The sequence below is a fragment of the Festucalex cinctus genome, chromosome 14 (assembly GCF_051991245.1).
Source record: "Festucalex cinctus isolate MCC-2025b chromosome 14, RoL_Fcin_1.0, whole genome shotgun sequence".
NCBI classification, from domain to species: Eukaryota; Metazoa; Chordata; class Actinopteri; order Syngnathiformes; family Syngnathidae; genus Festucalex; species Festucalex cinctus.
The window spans coordinates 10,256,002-10,272,109 of NC_135424.1; the positions used below are offsets into that span (position 1 = coordinate 10,256,002).

Sequence of the window (16,108 nt, forward strand, 5' to 3'; positions counted from 1 at the left end):
CTGTAGAAGAAGACATTCAGTTACCATCTTACTGTTTTTCTTTTGATTGTTTTATATTTACATTTATGTCCTAGAAGTGCTTTTCCTCCAAGTATTTATTGTAATAATGACTTCATTACTGCATTAGTGTATGGATGTGATGCATACAATTTGATGTAGTAAGCAAATGTAGCTGAAGAGTCACTATAGCCTCAATATATAATCTGTCACAATACTCTCACCAAGTGAAGTTTCATTATCAGTAAGTTGTGAATCATATCCAGATGTAAACTGAACTCTTGTCTCATATGTTCATCTTTTGATGTCAAATCTAAATGTGTTGAGTCTACAGCAGAACCAAAGAAATCAACCACTGTGCTCCAATACTTTTGGAGGGGAGTGAATATGAAAATGTTTTATGTAAGCACCTAAGAGTGCTATTTATTTTGTTTTTATATAACTGTGTTTTGTATTTGAAAATAATAAAACAAATCATTCTTTGTTGTTGCAGCAGAACGTCATCTAAAGATAAAAATAGACATAAAGAGAGTGATCAGCCTTGAAGGCATATGTGCATCCTTGCTGGGCTTTGTTTTGATCCCAAGGTCCCTGGCTTCATTTCCAACAGTGCAATACCTCAAAGCTTGCAATGGCCCACTAGTTTCTCTTTGAGTGGGTCTTCCATTTTTCCATCCCATTTATACCTAACCAGACACACCAGATGGTTTGTTTTACAAAACAGTTTGTTTCTCAAGCCCATCTGGGAAAGAGTTGATCCAAGGTGTTGAGAAAGAACAGGAACTTTTCAGAAAAAGTTGGAAGGTGACTGGATGATGGTAAGATTTTTCATCACGAAAAGCCTTCGGTGTGGTCCTTTGCTTTTTATTTTGTTTTCATCAACAAATTCTGTCGTGTTCTGATCTTATTACTGCCATAAAAATACTGTATCCACACCGATCTTTGTTTATAAGGTTCGCTTAGCAAGCTGAATTTTTAAGATTCCATACCACTATTTTTTGTGAATTTGCCCAACAAGGTTCATTAATGTATTAGTTCCATTCACGAGGTGATTCAATTTTCAGTCAGCTGCTCAAAACATTTTGAGTGATGCAAAGAAATATTCTTTAATAGCCAATGACTTTGATCATTATTATTTAGCCTTTGTACACAAGAAAAGCGGCGTGGGTGTTCATTAAACAGTCCATATGCAACTGAAGTGTCGAATAATTTAAAATGTTTCTTAAATGCAGTATATGGCAATTACTATTTCAGAATTAAAGTGATTTTATTGCCCTGCGATTGGTTGGCAACCAGTCCAGGGTGTCCCCCGCCTACTGCCCAGAGCCAGCTGAGATAGGCGCCAGCAGCCCCCGCGACCCTTGTGAGGAATAAGCGGTCAAGAAAATGGATGGATGGAAAGTGATTTTATGCAGTCATTTTGAGGGGGGTAAATAGCATTCTAACAAACATTCTGTCAGGAGTCATTTCAGCATGTCTACAACATTGTAGTTTATACCCCAAAGTGTTAGATGGTCACTTGCGTATTGTATTTGATGTTCAATATTATTTTCCCTTGATATTTCATTTCATTTATAAGCATAGAAAAATCACTACACGGAAACAAATGTTGGAAACATTGCATAGTACAAAAACAATCCCCACCCACCTTTAGAAACTACTGCTGTACCCTCAAATTCAGGCTCTGTTACACGCTGTGAACCTACATACACACAAGCACACACACGCAGACACGCACACGCGCAGGCATGGACGCATTCCAGTACACATGAGGTATTAAGGGAGGGAAGTAAAAGCAGACATTAACAGTGACGTACAGTACATGTTATATAAAGGCTATGATTGGTTGAAAAAAAAATAAAAAAGTCTCTATCCCAAAGCATGCAAACACACACAGAACATAACAGAGCTTAAAAACAAAAAGACGCGCAATACTCACGCTGCAGCTTCCTGCTAGGGTTGTCCGCGTGTATATGTCGACGAGACAGATATGGGGATGGTCGGGGGAGCGGTATGGATGAGACATCGTGCGTTTGGAGGGGATACCAGTGTGGCTTGTCATCCAACAAGGCTGTCTCCAGCTCTATAAGGATCTGTCAAGTCAAAGATTGCATTGTAAATAACTGATTCTGATATGTCAACTTCAAAAATAAGTTTGCGTGTGTCTATTACTTCTCCCATAAAAATGCTGTCCTCCTCTGGTGACCTGGGCTGGTCCCACACAGTCAGCTCCAGCATGTGGTTGCGGAAATCCCGACGATGGATGTGAGTGTAGAGGAATGTTTGGTTCCACTTGGGTTCACACGTCTTCTTCACTGCTTTCGTCCTGCGTTTACTCTTGTCACTATTTTAAACACAAATATAATCATTTTTTTTGTGCGTGTGGCAAACGTCCTTTTTGACAATGATAGAAAAGAGTGGGGTGCTGTGCCTATAAGGTAAGTGTGGAAGTATCGTATTGAGTTATGTAATTCATTCCAAGGACTCAAGCAAATCCCAAACTTGTAATATTTAAAACCATAATTTTTGTGGCCACTTTAAAAAAAATCTCCCCTTCATAATATAAAACAGTGGTTCTTAACCTTGTTGGAGGTACTGAAGCCTGCCAGTTTCCTGTGCACATTCACATAACCCTTCTTTATTGAATTTCTTTATTCTTTATTGTTTGCTGGTGAACAAAATCAATACAAATTCACCTTGAATTCAGAAAGCACTCTGACCCGTTTTCATGCAGCTGAAGGAAGTGTTCCTTTATTTTTGCTCGAATGCCAGTTGTGCTAGGCTAGAATAGACCCTTCCAGTGTGATGTCACGTTTAAGTGCGCCCCTTGCGGTGGAGGGCAGGGCGTCAATGCGAGTGAATTAGAAAACAATCAGCGTGACCTAGAAAATAGGTCAAACAGTTAATAAATCAGCGATCAACGCTATGGTGAACTTGTGCGCGGCATGTTCTAATGCAGGGGTCTCCAAGTTCGGTCCTCGAGAGCCCCTATCCAGTCTGTTTTCCATGTTTCTCTCCACTAACACACCTGATTCATGATCAGGATCGTTATCAGCCGCTCTAAAGAATGGAGACATGGAAAACAGGCCGGATAGGGGCTCTCGAGGACCGAACTTGGAGACCCCTGCTCTTATGGCTCAAAGTGAGATGAGATCATTCTTTTGGCTGCCGGCAGTGATTCTAAACTAGGCGGAAGAAAGTGAGGAGTGAAAGACGAACATGGTGGCTAGCGCCAAACTACGACGCAACTTCTTTGCACCCACAAAAAGTACGAGGATTTGCTCAGATCATTTTATATCAGGTCGTTTTTCTCTTTTTCATATACAATGGGTCATAACATAAACCTCTGATTGTAAATTCGAAGCAGACATGATGAATGTGCCATATTATCTTTAGTGAAACAATCATTCATACTTTTTTTGCATAAGTATTCAAGTAATTTTGAACAAAAAGTTAACGATTTAACACGATTATCACAATTAACACTAACTCAGGCTTGATCTCTGCTGAGGAATGTGTTGTAAACACATTCTGTTTGTTCGCAGCTAGCAAGCTAAGATAGCTTGAAGACTTCGAGATACAGCAAGACGAGTATATCTGGACACAAACGATTTAAAGAATGACAATTTAAACCATGAAAGTAGTGATTGATATACTGTTTCAACCAAAAACAACATACCTTAAGCTTCCACTTCCACTTTTCCCTCCAACAAACTCCATTTTTTTTGTAGCTAGCGGCTCCAAACGACTAGTTTCATTCAGTCGCAGTAATGTAGTGTCCTACTCGGGACGTTTTTTGTGACACTTGACATATTTCCCACCTTTTAATGAAAACGCTGAGTGAAAATCAAGCTCTCTACATTCATTTGTTATGGGAGGCTTGCCCTCCGGGAGTCGCAGCGGGAGCTAAGCAGTGACGTCAGCTGGAAGGGTCTATTGCTCAACTTCGCAGTGCAAATCTTACAGTTACAGATGGTGACTCCCATCACCCAACTCAACTATATTCATACAGCACTTTAAAGCAACCACTGCTGTTTTCTTGCGATATGATCAAGCAGATAATGATCAATGAAATCAGTAGAGGACCTACAAGTGAACCCTGTGGAACACCATATGTTCCGTTCATATTGCACATATTTGTCTGCCCACTTAAATTATTTAAGTTGGCTATGTGTCTTGACCTCTGCTGAGACCGACTCACATAACCCCTGAGGTTCGATCCAACCCAGGTTAAGAACCACTGATATTAAAGAAGAACACGTGACAGCTGTACCTGCGATCAGGAAGAAAGTACATTTTGACGTATGGGCTTCTGGGTCGTCCATCAGGCCGGAGAGGAAGTTCTACCGCCTGAAGCACATTGACTATTAGCTGGTGACCTGCTTTGTCGTACCACAGCTTCACCTGCAGGACAAATACATGCAAACGCATTCGGTCCAGACATTTCACCATGTGAACCAGATAACAGCTTAATACAGTGCAAACACACTCACAGAAAGTTTTCCTGGCATTAGCTGTGGAGCGTCTAGAATAATTCTGGGACTGGTGGGAGATAAAAGATTCATAGACGGTCTCTCCATCTTCTGGGACTCAAATGAACTTGAACCTGCTATGAAGCAAAAAGAAGAAAATGATTTGCAAATCGCAAGAATTCCAGTTGGAAATTAAAATATGGTGCGTTTAGAGTTTCTGCAATGCTTGTGGTATGTTTTAGATGTTTTTTCCTACAAAAAAAAGTTTGTAGTGGTTCAGTTTTCCACGACTGTTGTAACTTGAAATTTGAAGTTGTATAAGTTTGGCAAATTTGGCTGTAGATTAGCTTCTGAGCTTGGTAGTGTGTCCGAGCCAATTGTTTCTTACTGTTTTAATACTGTTATAGCAGACTTTATGGCAACACTATACACAAGTGAGTACAACACCTAATCACCAACATATAAAAAAGTAAGTATTTTGTGAGAATACAGATTGGAATAATTATTCATAAACACTTTATCTTCAGTCACTTCCCTTGTGTCATTTTTGGAGTGCTATATTTGGTGACAACGCAGCAGACTTTAAAGGCTGGATCATGCAATAACACACAGAAAGTGAAATAATCAATTTCAAACAGTTCTATTGTTGTATAAATCAAAATGGCAAAAAAATGCAAAAGAAGCGACAGAGATGTACAGGTCTTTGGCATTGCACATTGTGTGCATAGCATCTTGAGTGTTTGGGCTTTTAATGGACAGTACGGCACTTTCTCTATTTGGATGAAGTCGCTTGTGAAAACTGTCAGATGGCTGCTGTGTTATTTCAGGCTCATCCATAATAAATACGCGTTGACTGTTCATGCTTCATAAGAATATACCACACTGTAGGAGCAGATGAGTTGGTTGGAGAGTCAAAGAAAATATCTACATATAAAGAAAGGTATCATTAATTGGAAGCATGTTGTTTCATGTGTTCACATATTATTATTCAGCTTGTGCACAGTGCTTGATATATAGTTATACAGGTATGATAGTTTATGAAGCAGTGTTTTGGCTACAGTAGATTCTTCCATTTTAACTGATCTCAAAGGGGTCCCCCCCTCCCCCTCAATTTAAAAACAAAGTTGATGAGCATCGTAGAATGGACTGTTTTCAACTTTAGAGCTTCTACTCTGTAACTTAAGAGATACCTACTAGATTCTAATGGAGGGTGGGATGTATCTGGGATTCTTGGGATGTCACTGAAAAAGAAAAAAAATAACATGAGTCATTTGCATGTTTACAACCAGCTGGATTGAATGCAGTAAAGTTAGTAGTTTTACAGACGCGCAGGCTTACATGCTTGATTCAGAAATATTGTAGTATTCAAAATATAAACATGGCAAAGCAAATGATCGTGGAATGGGGAAGTTTCTTAATTCAGACTGATTACTTGTATGATCCACACTCATCACTTTAATGATAAGCAAAAACTACAAATACTAAAAAAAACTGACACCATCTTTACAAAACCAAACAAAGCATGATGATGTGAAGCTCTATGCATATGATATTATGTTATTTTGTCACATTCCATTAATTATCTTCCCGATGATGAAGTCCAGGATTCTTTGTTGCATGCACTTTGGCATTTTTGTGTTTATATTGTTTTGTTTGATATATTGATCTCTATGTTACTGGTAACTATAAGTAGTGTGTGATGGAAAATAAATACATACAATATATATAACACATGTGTAGTTGATACTATCTCTACTGCTACTACTATATTACTACTACTACTACTACTACTACTACTACTACTACCGATAATTATATTGATAATGACAATAATATTGATAATGACTATAATAATAATATTGATAATAATATTGATAATAATGATAATAATAATATTAATAATACTGATAATGGATAATAATGATGATAATAATAATAATGATAATAACAAGAAGAAGAACAACAACAACAAATATTACAAAACACGCATACAGATAAGATCAATAAAGCAAGCATCATTAAAATAAACTCAAATCGTGCATCATCAATTCCAGCAGCCAAAATTCAAAACAGCAGGGTTAGCAAAGTTTGGAGCATGTTACGCATCAAATTGATGTCTTCTTGGAATGCTGGCTAATTTGGCTTGTGGAAAACAATTCTACTTTGATAGTCAACTCCCATTTTGCATCCCTGAAAACTGAAGAAACAATTGCAGCGATTTTCAAAGATCCCAATTTGCACGTATGCTCATCTAAATGAAAGATCTGCACTTTGCGGGATGCAAAATGTCACCAAAAATATGGCATAATAATTTTTCCAGAAGCATGAAGGTTAAAAAGGTCCTAATAAAATGGTAAGATTACTTACTGATATTTTCTATACACCCTTTGTGAGTGTTTGGAGAGAAATTAATACATTCAACTTGTGTTCCAAAACAAAGCAAATATTTACGTAAACGTTATTTATAAAAACAATATCAATAATGTTGAAAATAACTTTTCAAATTGATAATACAGTATCAATAAAAACGATGCCAATGATGTCGAAAATAGCTTATTTGAATTTGAATCTCTGCTATCAAAGTAGTTACTAATCTTACCATGAATTCTATCACCTTCCTAAAATAATGGCCTTCTTTCAGTTTTTCCAAAAAACAAAAAAAAACCTGCATCAAATTCTGATATTGCTTACATTAATACTTTCATTCAATGGGTAGAATTAAATGATCTGTATGATCAGAATGTAGACAATTGTAGCAAAGGTGGCCAGCATCTTGAGATATTTAAGGCCAATAAATATGTTTTTGTCAAAAAAAAAAAAAAAAATAGGCCATTGTTTTAAAAAAGTGGTAATTTTCAACGTCACTTCAGGGAGTCCTCGAGTTACAGCGCTGGCGATGGAACCCAAATTTCGACTTGAGTTGGATTTCACCCTTAAAATCAATATTTACATCAAAAATATTTTGTACAGTAATTAAAAAAAATAAAATAAAAATAAGCCGCCGGAACCAATATTTTGTGTTTCTGCACGGACATTCATTGCTGACGGATGGCAGAGCGGAGTTCTTTCAAGCTTAAACTTGGAAATGTGACGCGCCTGATGTCGTGCCGACCTGCTAGATGGACGTCCGTTGCTGCAGGTAACAATAACACAACTTTAAATAACTTTAAAATTATGTGATTAATGTGAGAAATGAATGAAAAAGGAGGTGCTACGGAAAAGTCACGGGCGCCGTAAAGTCCAAACGACGTAACTCGATGACTCCCTGTATTTCAGAAGTTATTTAATTTATTGGTTAATAAAATCTCTTACAAAAATAGTAACGCGACTAATTATTTTCTGACTAAAAATAATAGCTATTGACTTTTGAAAACACAAAATCAATAGTTTTAGGGGTTTAATATTATTCCATGTTCCAGTTGAAAATATAAAATGTTGAGACGTCACTGAAATTGAAAGTCTCTGCATTAAAGTACATATTGCTGGATAATCTCTTATGGTTTTTGTAAAAGGTGGTTTAATAATTTTGTTAAGTATAATACCTTTTGAGAAATATATTGTAAATTTGAACTTTTTAGAGCTTCAGAGCAGCTTTTACTTAACTGAACAGTACATGTGAAATGAAATGGATATGTTGCGTTTCCAGACTCGAAACAGCATAAATATTGTACACAATCTAATGGGAACACATACAATATTAAAACTTTTGTCTTGACAAAGGCAATCGGCAAGCAAACAATCAGTCCAAAAATTTCATCAATCAAGGTAGAATTTTTATACCGTTTTCGTACATTGACAGTCAAGAGTATCTAATCAAGTGGCCAGTGAGTGATTATTTCTGAATTGTGTTTAAGTGTGTACATGTTCAATGACACGAGCTGTCAGTAGTTTCGAAACAACGTACCCAATAGGACGCGACACAACTAGCTCGACTTGGGGCTCCGCTTGAGATTCCAGGATGATGTTGTAAACTTCCTTCATGGTGGCTCCTGGTAACAGTTTCCCATTCCACTGCAAGACTTCGTCCCCTGGAATTAGAGGTTTGTAATAGCTGTCAAGGTGATTTGATGTGATTAGCAATTCTCTATTACAGTATTTATAGAATCTCTGAATAAAGATGCACATATCTAAGATGGCTAAGTTGAGTAGTGCACTGTATATTATGAACACAGTTTTTCAGTTTAACTACAATATTACTTTATTTTTGCAAAAAAAAATTCCAGCAGTAAATACACACCTGTGGAACTGTGGATTGACTTAACATCAGTTCCGGTTAATAATACATTTTCACTCCTATAAACTGTCTCGCATGATTTATATGTTTGTTTTTGTTTCGGACTTTATGGGGAACTGTGAGTCCTGTTGGAAAAGAATCTTCAACATAAATCCAAAAGGACACGACAAATCCTTTGTAGAACAAAATGACGTGGAATTCTAACTGATTTTTTCAAAGTACAAATTGCACTGTTCTTCTGAAATTATGTGTACATACTGACAGATGCAGTTCTAGTGCATTATAGTGTTAACTTCTGTTATACTGTAATGCATTTCTAATCCAGTAAGAGTTTGATTTTAGTTCAAATAAATAAATACTACATTTTTGGTAGAGTGCTGAAGACATGATTATTTGGGCTTCTGTATTTTTGAGGACTCGGAAGTTCAGTGTACCTGCTCTCAAATGCCCGACAACATCAGCCAGGCTGCCCTTCTTGACCTTGGTGATGAAGGCACCTAATCTCCCCGACTCTGTTATTCTACCACCAACTACCTACAAACAGAAAGAGGGATGCCATGAGGAATATGAAACCATATATTTTGTCTTGCATCAGTGTACAGGCTGTAAATGTCCAATACCACCCTCACCTTCAATCCCAACAGAGCCCCAGCTTCTTTCGGCATGGTTGTGCTCTTCTTACTGAGGGTGATCCTGCCAATCAGATGGTCACCCTCCTTGGATGGTTGCCAGGTTACAGGATGCTGCAAAAAAAATGTTTTATTTTTCTACAACAGTTTGTTTGATTATTGTCTTTTATGTTTTATGTACAGCACTTTGTTACAGTTGTGGCTGTTATATCCATCCATCCATCCATCCATCCATCCATCCATCCATCCATCCATTTTCTTGACCGCTTATTCCTCACAAGGGTCGCGGGGGGTGCTGGAGCCTATCTCAGCTGGCTCTGGGCAGCAGGCGAGGCACACCCTGGACTGGTTGCCAGCCAATCGCAGGGCTGTTATATTGCTGTACAAATAAAGCTGAATGGAGAAATACTTACATGCCACACAGTGGGGTCATGAGGGTAGCATTCCCAGTCACCTGCAATACGAAGATGAAAATTGATAAAGTAAATGTGAGGCGACCTTTTCAATATACGACAATAGACTGACTGTAAGCAAATACTAAGTTCTTCTTGCCAAATACGGAACATCGTTTGGAATATATTAACCATGGGATTACTTATTGAATATTCAGTTTTAGATATGTATATTTATACACTGATAGATAATGTACATTAACATGGGTCAAGGAAAACAGTGGAGAAATTGTAATTGATGCGTTAATATTGTTTTCAGCTTGGCCCTGTAAATAAATGGGTTACTTGATTAGTCCCGGTTTATGTATCCAAGTCAAAACAGACTACCGGTAAATAATAAATGTAAATGCCTTGCTCAAGGGCACACTGGCAGTCATCAGGTCAGAGACTCGCATCTCGTCAACACCTAGCTGCAATTTATTGTCGTCTGCAGTGGAAATCGAACCCTCAATTTCTGGTGCCATTTTAGACCTTTGTCACAAGTCATTAAACAAGTTTCCCCACGTCGTCCAAGCCAAGTGGGTCTCGCTTCACGTCCAAGCCAAGTGTGTCAGTAAATATCAAATAAAAAATATAAAGTTATAGTCTTGGGGGAATATTATTTTTCCATTTGTGATTTGGTCACTGTCAAAGGAAAACTTTGACAGGTCAACTGCTATCTCACTGCAGATATATGTGAGCACATGAACTTGAAAAGATTGACACAGTCTACACAAAAGGTCAGACTAACGACTGAAGTTTGAGTCAGTGCTTGTTAAGGGTGAAAAACAAGAGCGTTGTGGCGCTCATAAGTCAATATGTAAAAAGTGAGATTATATTGTCACTGTCATCACTGATTCAATCATCCTTGATTTTATTGTCAACTGTCATGAGAAACTCTAAACAAAATACCTGATTTTTATTCAATGACGAAAAATATTATTTCTCCCAGTTGTACTTCCTTCTGTACACATGTGCAGGGAGGCGTTGTTGAAATGTGTGCAGCACTTCCACGCCATTGTTATGACATAAAATAAAATACGAGTAAAACAGAACCAAGCATCCCTAGGAGCAGGCAGACTATGAGGAGAATGGGTTGTGACAACTTATAGTGGCATTATGTAATCTTAAAGCAAACTAAGTTCTCAGTTTCATAACTCATGCATGAATGTAATTCTGTGCTGTGTTGGGCCACGTGGTTGAGAATGTTATGTTTGCAGTCATAAAAACGCCTGGCCATACAGTCAGGACCCCATGGATGGATTTAATTACATATTTGTGCATGTTACTAATATATGCAAACATATATAATATACAGTCCGCTCACAAGTGATTATTCAATCTGTAAATGTCACAGGTTGCATTCAACACAATGCTGATGTTAGAGCAGTGGTTCTTAACCTTGTTGGAGGTGCGCATTCACCGAACCCGGCTTTATTAAAAAATAAAATAGGATTCGGGAATTGAAATTTCAATCGCTAATGCCACGTGTGGCCAAAAACTGAAACTGCATGCTCCCTTCTTCACGTCACATCCACAGACATACGGCGGGCACTTTGAATCCGAATCCAGTCGTAAAACTATTGGCCAGAGGCAGTACACTGCTCTGATTTCCAATCTGGTCAAGAGTTCTTAGCTCCACATATATAGCTTGAAACTTTTTTGCTGCACATCTGAAGAAGCACCAACATCTGAATGGGTTTATGAGAAAAAAAAAATCGACACCCATACGAAGTTGGTAACATAAAATCTAGACAATAAAAGTAACAGAAAATGGTGTAAAAGTATTGTGAGGAAATATCCATCCATCCATCCATCCATCCATCCATCCATCCATCCATCCATCCATCCATCCATCTCATTTATTCCTCACAATAACACCTTCAATCTACTGTGGCAATATTCGCTTTTCAGTGTTTGACCTGGCAGTGTTTAAGAGGATGTTTTTACATAGCAGGCGCTATACTGTACATATAATACTGACAGCATATTTGAGTGCGTGTGAGTGAGTGTTTCCTTTGTGATCTCACAATGATTCTAAAAAGTCAAATGATTTAAAAGCCTGCATGCCTCTCGTCTGCCAACAACCGCATCTCATAATTGATCCTGTCTTAGACTCAAGCTAAAAAAAGGAAGCAGTGTCTTGCTGCTATGCTGGAGTGTAGACAGTAAAACCTGCTCTGACAAGAACTGCTTATACTAAAGCTCCACTTGCTCACTGTCATAACACTTGGTGTTGTATCTAGGTTTGACTTTTGCAGAATGCAGCAACAATGTAAAAAATACAGGTTGTTTCATCTCTATAACTTTATGATAACTTGTATATCAATAACTGTTGAAGATGTGAAAAACAAGCATTTTTTTCTGGAGACAAATTATCTTAAGTTTACACAGCAAAAACAAGCATATCGGGATCGATGGTTATTAACTCATTTGCTCCCAATAACGTGTAAATACGTTTTTTTTTATGTTTTAAGTGTCCCAAAGACGTATTTATACGTTTTTTTTGTTTTTGTTTTTATGCTAAAGCATACAGAAGGCTTTGATGCAGCCTCTCAACTGCAAAGAACGGTTGCAGAAATGGTAGTTATTACATAAACGGCCAGCAGGTGGCAGCAGCGCAAAGGAGATCAACCAGGGCCATATAGAAAAAAAGCTCAATTACTTACAATTTTAAATAGATTTGTGAAAACTGATGAAACTTAGCTCTCTTCTAATGCTAATTGCTGCAAAACGGTAACAGATAGAAACACTTTTTTTTCCTGATGAAAGAAGAGACTTCAATCTTTCTTTTGATAGGTTCCATGCTTTTATAGCAATTGAACACAATATTCTGTGGGCCTTGCAAAATCAGTCAAAATTCAGTAAAACAGCCGGGACCGAACGGGATTGCTTCTGTGAAAATGGCTGGGAGCGAATGAGTTAAGTGTTAAGATCATCCACTGATGTTGGAAGAAGCTCCCTTTTCCGAGCACATCCCTCCTCCTTTAAGAGATAGTTCGGCTTTTTTGACATGAATCTCTATTTCATCCTCACCTCCAGTGTGTGCGATCAGCACTGACTTATCCGTGACAGCGTTCTGTGACACGAGTTCTGGTCCAGTGTTGGACGAGAGCAAAATAGTCCAGCAAGCTGGCTGGTGTCACGGAAATAAAGCGTTTTTCTTCTAAAAACAATTTGTGTTCAAAAGAGTGATACATTTGCATCATTAAACTCCTTTTCTGAAAAAATAACAATTTGCACAATGACATTTTCCATGCGTCGTGGTTTAGATCGGTATATTCCAACTGATAACAATTTCCATGTAAACAAGAGTAATTTGGACCTAAAGCCAAATATCGACAGCATAGAAACGTAGTGTTAAGTTGTATGAGCAGCAACAATCTCAGTTCTTGCAAGCGTTCTAAAATTAATAACACTGTAATATGGCTCCATTTAGTTCTATTGCTGCTCGCCGCTTGGCAAAGAGCTCTAGTTCCAAAGAATGGTGAGCAGTGATGTGACATCACCCCACTCGGAAATAACAATGTTAGATCGCAAACAGCCGCGTCTTCTCCAGCTTGAGGACATAGTTTGCTATGTGAGGGGCCACGCAAGGTCAACATTGGAATCAAATGGGGTCAAACGGACCTATCACAAACACACAAACATGCACACACATGTACACTCTCAGCGCAACTGTCACCACCAACTCACTCCCTCAGGGCCAAGCTGAAAACAATATAATATGACACTCAGCAAAGCATTTAGACACACACAAACACGCACGCAGTCTAACACACACTTGTTAACGTGCACGCTGGTCACAATGACAGTCAGGCTGCTGGCTCTGGCCTGAAGCATGCATTGTATATAAAACCCAGAAAATGCGGTACGTGCTGAAATTCTGTTACAAAAAAGATGGACAGATAACAAATGCTGCACTTAAAAAATCGTCGGCAAATCGAGCATGCTATTGAGAATCATGTCTTGCGCATATTTAAGAGAAAATATAGCAATAACTTCTGAAGGCTTAACAAGGTTATTTTAGTAAATGAAAACTGACGAAATCAACTAAAATAAAAGATAAGAAAATAAACAAACATTTTATGTTTATAAAACTAATTATAGTGGAAATGTTTTTGTTTTTGTCTTTGTCGATTAATTTCATACGTGAGCATTTGTAGTTTACACACATGCTATTACACCGTAGATGACTATGACTCTGTTTTTTTTATCTGGTAGATACAAAATAGCACCGAATAAGAAGTCTTACCTCTCTCGCTCACACTTTCGATCTCGGCATCCTCACAACTGCTGTATTCAGGTGTGGTCCCTCCCTCCTCTTCAGAACTGCTGACACTGGTCTGCCTCTTGCCTCCTGCCCCCAGCCCTCGCTTCGATTTGTAGGGTCTGGGTGGTGGTGGACGCAAAGATTCCGATTGATCTGAGCTGAGTGAATCATTGCGTAGCATGCTTTCAGCCTTGTTCCTTTTTGTTCGTCTCACTACATGCCCCGGCCCAGGGGCTGATCCAGGCCCTGAACTCAGAGGTTCTCTGAGTTGAGGGGGGTGGTCCTGTTGAGCAAGGGTGTGTTCACACAGTCCACCGACAGTCCTCTGTCCAGAAACTATACCATCCCTCACCTCTCCCGTACTTCCTGTTGCACTGCCTTGTACTGACACAGGATGGCCCCGGCCTCCAGAAGGGACTGGCCCTGCTTGACGAGGGGGGCCACCACTGTGGCCCATGTGTTGGTAGCCCCCCTCTTGTGTCCGTTTCAACCCACCACTTCCTCCAACTGGATCAATCTCCAAAGAACGTCCTTTTGTGAGCCGCCGGCTTTCCCTGTGTTCCCTGGATTCACCCCGGAGGTCTCGGTCCATGGAAACCTGGGTCTGCAGCGTGGGGTGGCCTGACCTGCGCTCTCCTCGTCCAGTTCCTCCACTACCTCTTCCATTTCTCCTAGCAGAATGAATATGTGAATGGAGACCAACAAACATTAAAAGAAACATTAACAGAAAAGCGTTTTTTGTGTGTTTTGGTAGATGCTCATCTAGCTGCAGTAGATCTAGTCTTCATACACATGAGAATTGAGGTAGGTCATCAACTGTTCAAGCATTGCTCCATGATTTATAACAAAAGCACTGCCATCAATTGGAAAACATCCCAGAGATACTCTGAATTGATAGTGAGAGGAACTGTCTAAAGTCCAGACGAAAATCTCAACCAAATTGAAATCAGTATGTTTTCTGTTACACACATTACATTTAGTTAAATACTGTATGTGGGGGGGGTTAAAAAAAAACAAAAAACATTTGAATCAGAAAATCGATTTTGATTTAAAAGATGTGAGTGCATCAAACGGAACCGAATAGTTCCACTTTAAAATTGATCAATCTAATAGTATTTAACTCATTTGCTCCCAATAACGTGTAAATACGTTTTTTTTAATGTTTTAAGTGTCCCAAAGACATATTTATGTTTTTTTTGTTTTTTTGTTTTTTTTATGCTAAAGCATACAGAAGGCTTTGATGCAGCCTCTCAACTGCAAAGAACGGTTGCAGAAATGGTAGTTATTACACAAACGGCCAGCAGGTGGCAGCAGAGCAAAGGAGATTAACCAGGGCCATCTAGAAAAAAAGCTAAATTACTTTGAATTTTAAATAGATTTGTGAAAACTGATGAAATTTAGCTCTCTTCTAATGCTAAATGCTGCCAAACGGAAACAGATAGAAACATACTTTTTTTCCTGATGAAAGAAGAGACTTTAATCTTTCTTTTGGCTTTTATAGCAATTGAACACAATATTCTGTGGGCCTTGCAAAATCAGTCAAAATTCAGTAAAACAGCCGGGAGCGAACGGGATTGCTTCTGTGAAAATGGCTGGGAGTGAATGAGTTAAATTGTCTTTTATTGGAGAGATATCGTGAACGAAATGCCACATTTGCATTACTGACCAGTTCATTCATATTGTAAAATGACGAGAAATTTTTGCATCATGCTAAACTGATATTGATTGTCAAATGATTGTCAAATCATAATCCTGTAATACATCGAATCGAATCGAATCGTTACACTTTAGAATGAAACGTTATTGAATCATATTGCACCCAATGTATGTATCGAATTGTCTTTTGCACACCCCTATTGTACAGTATATCAAATACAACGCTACTTCGAGAGCAGAGGTGGGCAAAACCATCAATACAACGCCCCGTCATTGACGGATGCTCATCTTTCGGCGAGTGCTTTATGACGTGGCGCCTCCATAAAAATACACTGAGCACTGACTGAAACAGGTTTATGTCCGTCGATCGTGTTCAGTACAGACGGTCCTTCACAGTCCGTGTAGTTTATTCGAGG

The 16,108-nt window shown here is 38.6% G+C and overlaps 1 protein-coding gene across 6 annotated transcripts in view; it reads right to left on the reverse strand.

Moving 5' to 3' along the window:
- LOC144001797 (regulating synaptic membrane exocytosis protein 1-like) overlaps positions 1-16,108 on the reverse strand; it is a 68,832-nt gene that overhangs the window by 21,388 nt on the left and 31,336 nt on the right. For 3 of the 6 annotated variants that reach the window (XM_077496365.1, XM_077496362.1, XM_077496364.1), the window contains exons 6-17: positions 14,019-14,707; positions 9,746-9,786; positions 9,333-9,446; positions 9,138-9,237; positions 8,374-8,497; positions 6,837-6,854; positions 5,664-5,710; positions 4,491-4,606; positions 4,271-4,401; positions 2,170-2,341; positions 1,937-2,090; positions 1,646-1,699 (exon numbers count right to left, since the gene is read on the reverse strand). In XM_077496365.1, coding sequence (XP_077352491.1) covers positions 1,646-1,699; positions 1,937-2,090; positions 2,170-2,341; positions 4,271-4,401; positions 4,491-4,606; positions 5,664-5,710; positions 6,837-6,854; positions 8,374-8,497; positions 9,138-9,237; positions 9,333-9,446; positions 9,746-9,786; positions 14,019-14,707 — 1,760 coding nt within the window. The remainder of the gene's footprint in view (positions 1-1,645; positions 1,700-1,936; positions 2,091-2,169; positions 2,342-4,270; positions 4,402-4,490; positions 4,607-5,663; positions 5,711-6,836; positions 6,855-8,373; positions 8,498-9,137; positions 9,238-9,332; positions 9,447-9,745; positions 9,787-14,018; positions 14,708-16,108) is intronic. The other 3 variants (XM_077496367.1, XM_077496366.1, XM_077496368.1) reach the window with 2 other exon arrangements.